Source organism: Nanorana parkeri, unplaced genomic scaffold, assembly GCF_000935625.1.
Source record: "Nanorana parkeri isolate BGI_ZX_2015 unplaced genomic scaffold, ASM93562v1 scaffold60, whole genome shotgun sequence".
In the NCBI taxonomy this organism is placed as follows: domain Eukaryota; kingdom Metazoa; phylum Chordata; class Amphibia; order Anura; family Dicroglossidae; genus Nanorana; species Nanorana parkeri.
Genome location: NW_017306328.1, coordinates 890,501 through 902,862, shown reverse-complemented (window position 1 = coordinate 902,862; position 12,362 = coordinate 890,501). Strand labels below are relative to the sequence as shown.

At 37.9% G+C, this 12,362-nt stretch overlaps 1 protein-coding gene across 1 annotated transcript in view; it reads left to right on the top strand.

Moving 5' to 3' along the window:
• The window catches only part of TENM3 (teneurin transmembrane protein 3), a 988,875-nt gene that overhangs the window by 820,133 nt on the left and 156,380 nt on the right, over window positions 1-12,362 (top strand). The window contains exon 14 of the mRNA XM_018576225.1: window positions 5,277-5,462. Coding sequence (XP_018431727.1) covers window positions 5,277-5,462 — 186 coding nt within the window. The remainder of the gene's footprint in view (window positions 1-5,276; window positions 5,463-12,362) is intronic.

Sequence of the window (12,362 nt, the reverse complement as noted above, 5' to 3'; positions counted from 1 at the left end):
TCAAACATGTGTACCTAACGCATCACTTAGTTTGAATAAAATATAAAAAAATGAGGAATAAAACTAGAAGAAAACACTTTTTTTCACAAGTTTTGATTATTTTTTATTTTTTTTGTTACACTGTGTAAATTAACTTTTTAAATTGTTGGCTATTATTAGGCTGCTCCGAACTTAGGAACAGCTAATAATAACCTTAGAGACTGATCCTGACAGCATGTCAGATTCAGATCTCACTAAAGGTCTTTGATCATGCGTAGACGATCAGAAGTTATACATTTCAGGTACCGAGATACATTGTATCTCTGTGCCTGAAATGTATCATAAACACTGTCAAAACAAAAAGCAGAGAGGTGACTCACTCTGCTACCTCTCTGCTATTTTCAGCTGTCAAATACGGGATTGCAATTAAGCGATCCCATATTTGCATGTAATGGCTTCATTCTTTCATCAATGAAAGAAAGAAGCTTTTACAAAAGCTTAACTATTTCATTAATGAATGCCTCAATACTGAGGCATTCATTAATGACTGGTAACCGCTGAGAATCAGAGGTTACCGGCATTACAGAGACTTAAATAACTCATCACGTACACGACCCTGTTTTAACATAGCAGTGCCTCACAATGCACAGTATTTGCATCGTGGTGTGCATGAACAGTGTGTTGGAGTGCCATATGCTATTGCCATCCGTTGTGTAAACTACTGTGCACACCATCAGATTTTTGACTGTGTGATTGCATCCAGAAAAATGATATGGTATATTGTCTAAATTACGTGGTCTAAGCTCAAAATAGGTTTTCTTTTACTGATCTCTTTCTACAGTTACTGATACCATTTGCAAACATAGTATAGGCCATGTTTATTGTGATTTTAAGCATAATTGACAGTGCACCATTTATAATATTTATACAGTAGCCATATCCCCAAACATTATTTAGCTAGAAACTGGTGATTTTACAGTGGTATAACATGCAAGAGGTAAAGGCTCTTCTCTCTGATATATTGCCTACATCTTCAAAATAGCAGTCTGCTTTGTGCATAAAAGATTGGTAAGATTCAGATGAAAGGTAGGTAACTGTAGGTGTGCTGTTCACACGGACCTTCATGCTTCTGATTTCCAAAGTGCAGCTTCAAAGTTTCATTCCCTAAATGCTTCTGGCTGCATCCCGCAAGCCAAAATTTTAATGGTTTTTGGTTGCTACTTTACTGGGTGCGCACTGTTGAGTGGAGGCTTTAATCTACAGACAAAGCCTCTTGTCATTTTATTTCACCACACTATACCTGCATTGGCTCGTGCATATGCTTTAAATGTATACAGGTATATTTTAAATTGTCAGTCTGGCATTTAGTGTATGCATTAAAGGTGACAGGACTATGACAGAAATGGGTTGATGGATGAAGTGCAGTTTTGTATACATTCTAGAAAGTATGATGATGCACAATTCCGTCTATTTTTGTATCCGTCTTCAACAAAACTGCAGTACAAATGATACCGCTGACAAAAGATTATTTCTGTACTTGTTTTAATTAACACAGGATCCAATGATATTTATACTGGACATACTTAAAACAATATTGTGGGAACATAGTTGCTTGTGCACAGGCGGATCCTGACATTCTGTACATTTGATGATTTCCTGAATAAATATCCAGCTGAGTCATAAGCACAAGCAGCTCCAGTCACATCAGATGATTATCACCCACTTCTGACAGGGCGTTGCTTCCAATGCCTCCCATTGACATGCCATCAGACCTTAAAATACATTCCAGGACAGTTTTCTATTCTCTGGGATGGACTTTTCCTGCAGACAAACTTTGTTTATTTAAAAGAGAAATGTCTCTGGATTCCTGTTGAGCACAATGGCAGCACATATTGGTAGGTCAGTTATGTGCTTCTTGTGTGAAAGACAGATCATCTTAAAGCAAACCTGAGCCCAAGTAAGTGAAATCGATATTGTTGCCCCAATAGCCATGAAGTACTAGCACGTCCTGAAATAGTCTGACAGTGCAAAAGAGACTCATATTGATGCAGGCAGTGGCTCTGAAATGATTATATCAGCGCCGTTCTCTGCATCGATGTATATGTGCAGGGTCCCTCAGTGGGCAGGTCCATTGTGCCTGCACTCACATGATGTCCTTGGTCTTCTGGGAAGACTGAGATCAGCTAGTGGTGGAAAGGAATTACTGGAGCATACAGCACTGGAGAGACAGTGGGTATTAAAGCCAAAGCTGTTTGTCTTAAACTGCTTGGGTACCGTTTTGTTGTTTATTTTTGTCCAGAGTTTGCCTTTAAAAGGATACTACTTCACTATAATGGTATTGTTAATAAACCATTAATTGTTATGAAATGACAATTTTTTTGATATTTTTTATTTTTATTGATTTTATTCTTTTTTGAAAAGCAGAATCAATGCAGTCATGCACATGCACTCATTCTGGAAATAGTTTTATTCTACCGGGCCTGCGCTTTCAGAAAATATATGGTTTGGGGGGTCTTTTACAAACGCTAGCAACGCAGCAGTTGAAAATCAAACCAATAGGAAAAAATTGCAGAAAATTCAAAAATGGCTTGGCCAGCTGATTTGAAAAATGTTCCGGAGGGCTTGGCAGCGAAAGGGTTAAATGAATTTAATTCAGATGATTTTTTCACATTATCCTGTAAAAATCTGACGTGGGTTAAGAAAAATGGGTATGATCATTTTCCGTCAAATACAACACAAATTTATGGTGATCATCTCCCAGGACCTTCCATTCCTCAGCACAGTAGTGATGGCACAAATGCCCTCTCTGGAGAACAGATCAGAGGGAATATTGTTATCTATAACAAAGGCAGTTATTATGTATGTTCTTTTTTTTTACATCAAAGGCTGATGGAAACTATAATTCACTAGCAAAATGCAAGCAAACAATGTTAAGAAAATTAGACATAACCACCTACCAATAGATCCTTTCATTTCATGCTCTGCCCATGCAGGAAAAGTAACAGGTTCCCACAGAAGCTAACACACACCTTTCTTTCCCTCCCCTGAACAGAAGAAATGAACCCGGTAGTTCCAGATATGGTGAATATGTGACTTACTTCCCCTATCTTCCACTAGACAGTCCTGGTTGTTGGCAATTGGTGCTCACATAGGGGACAACACAGGGTTGCTTTCTTACTTCTGGTGGTGAACAGAGTGGAGAGGGAGGGAAGAAAAGATGAGTATTTAAATTGATCCTGTTGCTTTGGCCAGCATAGGCGTTGTTAATTTCAGAAGCAAATTTGGAAAGGGTTAATAACATAACATGTTTTTGTTTTTTGTATTTTTGTAACAGCACACAGAAACCAGTTAGACATGACATTTATTTATAAATAGTACACGTTAGTGTTTCTTTTATGGCCTGACTATTAGAAGTGGACTATTTCCAGCAAAGTGAGTGCATTGCTGGAAAAAATTGGGTAGCATAGATGCACAATATCATATTTTAATGAGCTTGTATAAACATAAACAAAATCTTGTTATCTCTTCTAAATCCACACAGTGTGTAAGCAATACATGTTGGGGTGGAGATCAGATGGAGGGCAGGCAGAGCTCCCAAGTACCATTGTTCTTGCTGAGAATTATCTGTTTATAGGAAGACATAGGTTGAAGAGGAGAGACATATGCCCGTCCTCTATAGTTTCAGTACTTGTCACTATTTCCTATGTACACTGTCTAATAAACAGAAGGGAAAAGTGCTCCCTAGGGTAAACAGGAATTTCCCAATTCTCACCTGAGCTGGAGCTGTTAAATCAGTGGCAGGATCTGACACATTTATGGTAAGAAGCATACGACCATCGCAAGACAAAAGTCTTGCGATGGTCGTAAGGTGTATGGGCACCTTTAGACAAGATCCAAGATATCAGAGGCTGGTGTGCTCTGAATATGTTGCTTCAGGCAGTAGATATTTGGAAAGCAAGCATGTATCCTTGACTTATGACTCCCCCACTAGCGTTCCCTTTCTCACTCTAGTCCCCAAAAGACTAGTGAACACTAATGGATGACTTGAAGTATCCAAAACACAAATGTTTGTTTTGGATGGAGTAACCCATTTAATGTTAAAAGTTAACTTGTCCGGTAATTAGGATACAAAAAAAACGTATTTGTTCTATATTTAGTATGCAGATGTATTCTGTGTGATGGTGATATCACAGTGTAGAATACATAAAAACTATTAAAACTGTTAGAATTGGGAAATAGACTCCCAGACATCTATTGCATATGCCAAAATTGCAATATTAAGATATATATTTAGTTCTATAAAAAAAAGGCAAAAAGCTTGTCAGATTAAAACCAGCAAGCATGTGTAAAGGCAAACACAACATACATTAACCGACCAGCACAAAGGACCCTACTTTAACATCTTTCTAGTGGTTGAATTTAAAAAAAAGTGCCCCAGGTGCATACATTTGCAAAACACATGGAAATCACACACCATTTACAAGGTGTGTTTAAATTGATTGAGATATAGCATATGCAGGAATTTTGTCTGACAGACATGTGATATCTAGAATATCAGGAAAATTGAAAGTTTAATGGCACATAATGCTGCACACATAGACAATATTGCAAAGAATTGTAGGGAATAGTACAGCCCCAGAGCACAATTTGGTGTCTGTGCAGTGAAACTTATCATATGTCATACTTAATAAGTATTTGAACTGGTTCTGTCTGTATATATTATTTTAAGTGAGCACTATGTGACTTGGAACATAGATGATTACCTGGGAGTAATAGGTTAATCCACACATGTCACAATATGGCACAGTAATGATATGGAAGTCTCCTACATTCATCTGTGATCTGTAATTATATAAGTAGGGCTTTTCTGAACTTTAACTTTGCAAGCCTGTTATTGCTTTAAATTACTTCAAGGCAAAATCCCTATCAAAGTGGGGTTAAGGGCTTACCTGCAAAATAAATTGGAGTTTGCAGTCCCATGTGGAAATCAGTTGATCTAACCTACCAGGGCTGGGGAGTGAATAATAGGTTGGTTCAAGGTAATTTTTTCTTTCCTTTTCTTAACTCAGATGCACTGCTTTATATTTCAAGTGATTCCTTTTCTGTGCTTTCATTTATATAAATAAATGTATACATTAGTGTACACACAGTTTCTAAATTGTACTGTCGATCTCAAGACTATTGACCTCCATGTTATGTGCTGGTGGCTATGTTTTTTTGTAATTGATAAGATCAAGTCACTGCAACATTATGTCTAACCTACCTGTATTTCTTATATTTATATTTACTTTGTGTAGAAATTTGTCCAGTTGACTGCGGCTCTCATGGTGTCTGCATGGGTGGATCATGTCGGTGTGAAGAAGGGTGGACAGGACCCTCCTGCAACCAGAGAGCATGTCACCCACGCTGCTTGGAACATGGTACCTGCAAAGATGGCAAGTGTGAATGTAACCAGGGCTGGAATGGAGAGCACTGCACAATTGGTAAGTAGTTTACCTACTTGGAATTAGCTCCATTGTCATTTCAATCATGCATTAATGATCATCGTCTACAGCCTTAAGCTTGTGAGTTGACCTAACCATTTGTGGAAAACAATGGACCTAACTTTCCTCATAACTTTTACTTCTCTTTGTCAGCTTGCTAATCATTTGCATGCTTAACAACATTCAAAATATTTTACTGAATAGATGTTAGCTTTAGTGCATGAGACTGTGATGTATACAGTGGTAGTATTTATCATAAGGTTTCTATAACCAAAAGTACTTTTGTCTTATATCCTGCTCGTTTAGTAAGAGGCTTTAGATTTTGTATTCTACAATCCAGAGCACCCAGTAGTTTTATGAAAACATGAGCAAGCAAAAATGTTGATTTTAACAGGGCTAGTTTGTATATCACTTCTTTTATTAATACTGGAAAGGGGAAACCTTTCTTCTTCAATGTTATAATGTATACATTTAAAGGCTCATTTTTTACGGCACGTGATGTATTTGAGCTAAATCTATAAGACAATATAGTAGACTCACACATGGCTTGTGAAGATTTACAACTGACTTATAAGGTTGCTGTATAGAAACAACTTTGTATACTTCATATTGAACTTTAAAGTGACAGGAAACCCAGGAGTTAACTCTTAAAAATTAATTCAAGTACCTTAACTATTAACAAAAATGTATCTTATTTGTGTATCACTCCGTTGTAGATCCTCAAATCATCTCTCAATTGGTGCTGCCACTGTTCTTCCTTCTGGAGAGTGGCTACTTGTGTTCCCCATGGTCCCTGTATGTGTTGTAAAGTAGTCACCGCTCCAAGCTCACTCCTGTGATGAACTACAATCTCATTTTAAGTTTACTAATTTGTATTGAGATGGTAGTGGTAGCAGTGGCTACTTTACAACACACATAGGGACCATGGCCACCCTCCAGAAGAAAGGACAGTGTCAGCGCCAATTCAGAGATGATTTGAGGATCAAACAAAGAAGGTACATTTTTGTTAATAGTGAAGGTACTTGAATGCGTTTTTAAGATTTTAATCATGTAAGAATCATGCAATGCCTCACTGGAAATAAAAGAATAATATGATATAATGACTTTTAGTTGTTTAAATTTTATCAATTACTGCATTTAAAAAAGAACTCTCACAAAAATGTTTAACTTTTATTTAAGCCCCCAGGGCACCAAGGGCATATAGCAGAGACTAGCACTCTCACTCAAAATTCCTTGCTAGCAGTGTGGTCGAATAGCTGTGGATAAACTGTAGGCAGGATGTATTTAAATGAAACAAAGTGCTAGATGGACATGGCCCCCTGGGGGATTGAATACAAGTTTAAATGTTTTTTTAAGAGTTCTTCTTTAACCTAATGCTTTTATGTGGTTGTAGAACTCTTCTGTGACTTTGTAAAGTAATAGTGATATAATATATATATATTTACCCTGTTTAGGCTGGTGTGGAGCACTTACATTAACAACAACACATTTGATCTTGAGGAACCACTGTCTCTATAGGTGTCCTTCATTAAGTACCATCTGCTTCACCCCAATGGGAAATTCTTTTTTTTGGCTCATATACACACTCTTAAATGTTCCAAATTCAAACTCCAGAAACAACAGAAGGGGTTGCTTGATGACTTTAAATGCTCAAATGAGATAGTATGAACTGCATTTGCAGACCCAACCTCTCAATATTTTATAAGCATTCTTTGAATGATGGGGATCATATTTTCCCTATAATCTGTGTGCTAACAAGTGAAAAATCTGATAAGTGGCACATGATGTTTTAAAAAACAGGATGTCACCCATAGTCAAGTGTGATGCAAGTTGTTGCCACTTTGTAAAGAGGTTTTTTTTTCATTATTTTTTGTTAAATAAGTGTGCTTGGTCCTACTTATATACAACTACTGGACAGGTTATTTGTTAAAACCTGTTTTTTTCTCTTTTTTTTGGATGGCTTCCATGTTTTACATTGGAAACAGTGACAGATTATCTTGTGTCCATTGTATAGCCGATAAACACTGTGTTCATGTAAAAGCAAAAGCTATTAACAGATGATTGTAAATCAATGTAACACCTTGGGGTTTTGGCATATTAAAAGGCTATTGAAATTGCCCTCATATTTGTATCCAGCAGGATTGTCACTGCTTTCGAGCTGCTAATCCATTCCAGTAAGTGTCATACATTGCTACATGGTGGGGTGAAAATGTACTTTTAGATTTATTTTGCAGAGGATACACAATCATGTGCAAGGAAAATGAAAAAAAAAAAGTTTTTGATTGCACAGGATTGGACGATTGAAGTCAGCACAATGTCAGCTCATTTACTAAGCTCACAAAGTGAGTTTTTGCTTTGCAAAGTTAATTTTGACTTGGCTTAGTAAATGGAGTGCTGTCTGCAAGCAAAATCCATTTTTTTCATTCTCCTTTCACATGATTGGGTATCCTTTTCAATTTGAGGTTTCACTTTGTTTCACCTTATTTACTTATAGTGAAAATTTGCTTTGCAAAGTAAAAATATGGCTTTGCAATGTGAACATACTTTTTTAGTAAATTGGGTTAATTGCTTTAGTTTGGTGGTTTTACTGTCTGCTCTTGTACAGTTTTCCTAAATTAAAGCTCTCAGCAGATTTTAGAAGATGTTAAATAAGTGATCAGTAGTCTTACCTTGTGTAGTGTTGTCCTGCTTTTGATTGCCACCAAGGACACTATCTGTGTGGAGTTTACATACTATTTCCCTGTTTGCAGAAGTTATTTCTGGGTGCTTGCATTTCTTCTCACAATCCAAATCCATGATGATGGGTGTATAGAGTTGGATTCAAAATTAGCCTTTATTGGATTTGCTTTCATGTATGACTGCAGTAGAGCCATCACAGTAGGTCCTTGGGGAGCTGAATAGTAAATGGTTTCTGTAAAGCACTGTGCAAAAATGACCACTACCATTGATGAGTGAATCTCAGTAAAAGTTAGGAGGCTGAGATTTGCTTTGTCCTGGTCAGAGTGCTATATTAGTAAAGTGGTTTGGACCACCTAATACTTTACTGAAGGAGGTCACTGTCCAGCCCAGAGTGTGGGCCGAGTGCTGGGATTCAAACAGAGTGGTATCTTTAAAAAAAAAAAAATGTATACATTTTCTGTTTTTATTTTGTTTTATTTTTTACTTGTACAATATTTGCCCTGTTTATAAAACACATATTGTTATCTTTACTTAGAATAAAATAAAATAGAATACAAATCCAACACTCACACACAATTAGGCAAACATTAGAATAAATCAGCATGCTTATGGTTCTTGCTAAACCATACACAGGAACCACTAGTTGCCAAACTAGCTTATAAGAAAAACTGTAAAGTTGGACATTTTTTAAGTTTTCTTTATATTTTTTTTTCATCTGTATTCTAAACTTTACTACTAAAAAAGCATGCAGGAATATAATGGTTATTGTATACATATTATATGCTCTCTTATAAAAGTGTATCTTCTGTAAAGATCCTGCTAAAATACAACAAAATTGTATTTTAGTTTGTGTTCCATTGCATTTCTAATATATATGCTATGTTGGTAATCCAATCCAAAAATGTATTCTATCTTTAAACATGAATTAGTAAGCAAATTAGCAAAGGGTAGCAGGAAATCCAGCTATTTTTCCTGCATTTATTTTAGGAAACAGACCAGAAGGCTATACTAGCGTAATGTGCTTCTTTCGTAGTCGCCAGTGTATTCATATGGGCTTGATAATGCAGCAGAGGAATATGATTTGTGATTTATTAGCCATAGGTGATAGTATTTTGTATAGTTTGAAGAGTGACAGCTTTATACCCTCCCTAGATTTATTATAAGTAAGGTATCCTCCTAATTTTACCTTGACATCTGTTTGCAGTGAGCATTGCTTTTTATGTTGAGGGACATATTAGATGGTAAAGCTATATTAAAGCATGTTCTCAGAGGAGATATTTTGTGAGCAGTATTAATTAATGCTGTTCCCTTATTAATATCCACTTACTTTTTCTTTAGTAGTGTGTGCTATCTGTTAATTTGCACAATGTATCTGAAAGGCTACATAACTTTACCTATTTACATAAATGTATCATGCCCAGTACAAGTACTAGCTCACATGTACTACAGAGGTATAAACATTAAAATATGAGTGACAAAGCAAATAAAGTGAAATAATGTGAAATTAATCTGCTCACACTCGGAGGGTTATTCACAAAGCTGCTGAAGGCAGCCGTGTGAATAACCGACACGAAGTGAAGTGAGCCGAACGCTGTTTGGCTATTTACGTCAGGCTTGTACGGCTGATTTCAGCCGAAATATGGGCTGAAATCAGCCGTACATCGGCTGGCTTCGGGTCGGCCGAACATGCTCAGCATGTTCGGCCGACCTGAAGTGCAGAAGGAGTTCGACTCAGCCGATCCAGCATCTGGATCCGCTAAGCCGAAACTCAAGCAGGCTACTCGCTGCTGTTCGGCCTATTCTCATAGGGGCAGAACAGCAGTGAGTGAATAGCCGAATGCCGAGGTACCAAGCAGAGTAGAAAACCAGTAAAAAAAAAGTAGAAAAGCTAGCTCCACCCCAACTGTTTTCTATTGGCCGGGACCAGCTATCATTACAATGAGAGCTCGGCGGAGCCGGCCGTGATACAGCACAGATGCCCGTACAGCAGCCCTTCGGTTCTACTGAACTGAAGGGCTCAGGCGGCCGAAGTAACCAGGGGACGCTGAACTGTCATTAAAATGAACTGTCATGAGAGCTCAGCAGAGCCAGCCATGATATCAAACCCGGCTCTGCTGAGCTCTCATTGTAACGTCACTTCAGCGTCCCCTGGTTACTTGGTAACCAGGGGACACTGATCTGTCATTGCAAGTGGCCGGAGCCAGCCGTGAGATGACGGCTGGCTCCGCCCAGCTGTTAGTAACAGGCTTCGGCTTTTACCTCGGCTCAGTCGAGCCGAAGCATATGCCTTCGGCTTGACTGAGCCGCTCGACAAACTTCGGGAGCTGTACGGGCTTTAGTGAATAGCCCGTACAGCAGCCCTTCGGTTCTACTTAACTGAGGGGCTCAGGCGGCCGATATGGCTTATCCTTCGGCTAGCTTTGTGAATAACCCCCTCAGCCTTTTTAAACTTACAAAAGAAAATAACCTGCCTAGGAGCAGCCATTGCATGGTTCTAGGTTTTTACCTTTCATAGCTAGAAAAACGTTCTTAAAAGAGCCCACTGAGCTTTCTTTTACTTTACATTTTAACCTTGACTGTGCTGCAACCTGCCTCTGAACTAAATCAAGCTTTCAGGATGCCATAGATCCCTTCTTCAGGCTTTATACCATTCTGAAAATGGTCCTGAAACCATATATGTATATACAGAAATTCAAGGAGGAGCAATTCATATAAATATTTTTAAAAAAATGCAGCTATCTTTTCTTGACACACTTAAAGTGACATTAAACCCTCAGATTTTTTTAACATAAAACAATACTGTAATGTGTGCCTTACTGTAATCCATGGTTGTTTTCCTTCTCTATACTGCTCCTCCTTTTAAATCTGTATCTGTTCTCATGCTGGGCAGAACTTCTGTTTTGCAGCAGACTGCCTTGTCTCAGGAATGGATACACGGTGTCTGTGTATCCGTTTGTATGGGTTTGTAATGTGAGCCAGCACTACAGGAAGAGGCCCTGAGCTGAAAAGGGAAGTTCTGCAGAGCATGAGAAGACATGAGTATTTAAAAGGAAGAGCAGCAAAGAGAAGGGAAACAACCATGGATTACAGTAAGGCGCACATTACAGTATTGTTTTATGTTAAAAAATCTGAGGGTTTAATGTCACTTTAAGTGATAAAGGATTTTGTAAAGTGTTAGTCTGTATAGGTAAGGATTAGAATTTAGAAATGTTAGTGAGGTAATTGACTCAGAGATACAGCAGTCTAGGCACAATCCTCACCTCAAGTAAGAGTCAATATAACATAGAAACAATGAAATACAGCCAATAATGAGATACACTTATTTTTTGACACAATTGAATAGTAATGGTTATTGTAAATAGTCCAGGCAAACTCGGGGAAGAGAGTAATTTTAAAATTGACAATATACCATTGATCAAAGGCTTGAGGAAAACAGGCTTTATTGTGAAACTGAACCAGAATTTTTTTTGGAGATCCTCATCTCAACGCCACCGCAAATCCCCTCCTCTCCCCCCGAATGACCTTCTATTTGGGCTAACTAAATCAGTGATTCTCTAAAGAATGCAAATTAATCCGCTAAATTGAAAAAAACACACACTTGATGTGTAATCAACATACTGAAGGTAGGAAATGAATGATGTTGCACAAGTATGTGAAAGTTCTCATTCATCCAGGTCATGGTATATCTGTAAAACATACATCAAGGCAACATGACAAGTGCATTTGCCCTTTTTTTTTTTTTTTTACAGATTTAGATGTTGCACAAGATGCCCCACTTCGGTCTCCACTTATTGTTCTGCTTATGCAGCTTCCCCCACCCCTTTAGTGCCTGACATATTACAAAAAGACTTGGTTAACTTAGGCTATCCTACCTGTTTATGTAAAAGGCACCATCAACATGACACCCTAGGGAGAACAAGCCATCCGGATGGACTGGTACTAGGCAAATATTCCTCAAAGTATAGAACAAAACTTTGTCAATTTTATCATTGACTGATTCCCCTTTTAGAAATTATCAATGGTGGGTCATGCAAAATTCACCTGCCATGCAGCACAGAGAGGATTTTTCCTCTACTTTTGACAGACTATATCCAGGCGTCTGTCAGTGAATCCTGACTTCACTGTTTGTGACACAAGGTATTGCTTTAAAGCCAATGTAGTATAAAGATTATGCAGCTCTACTCTACAGCATTTAAAAAACACACAAGCATTGTGTGTCCC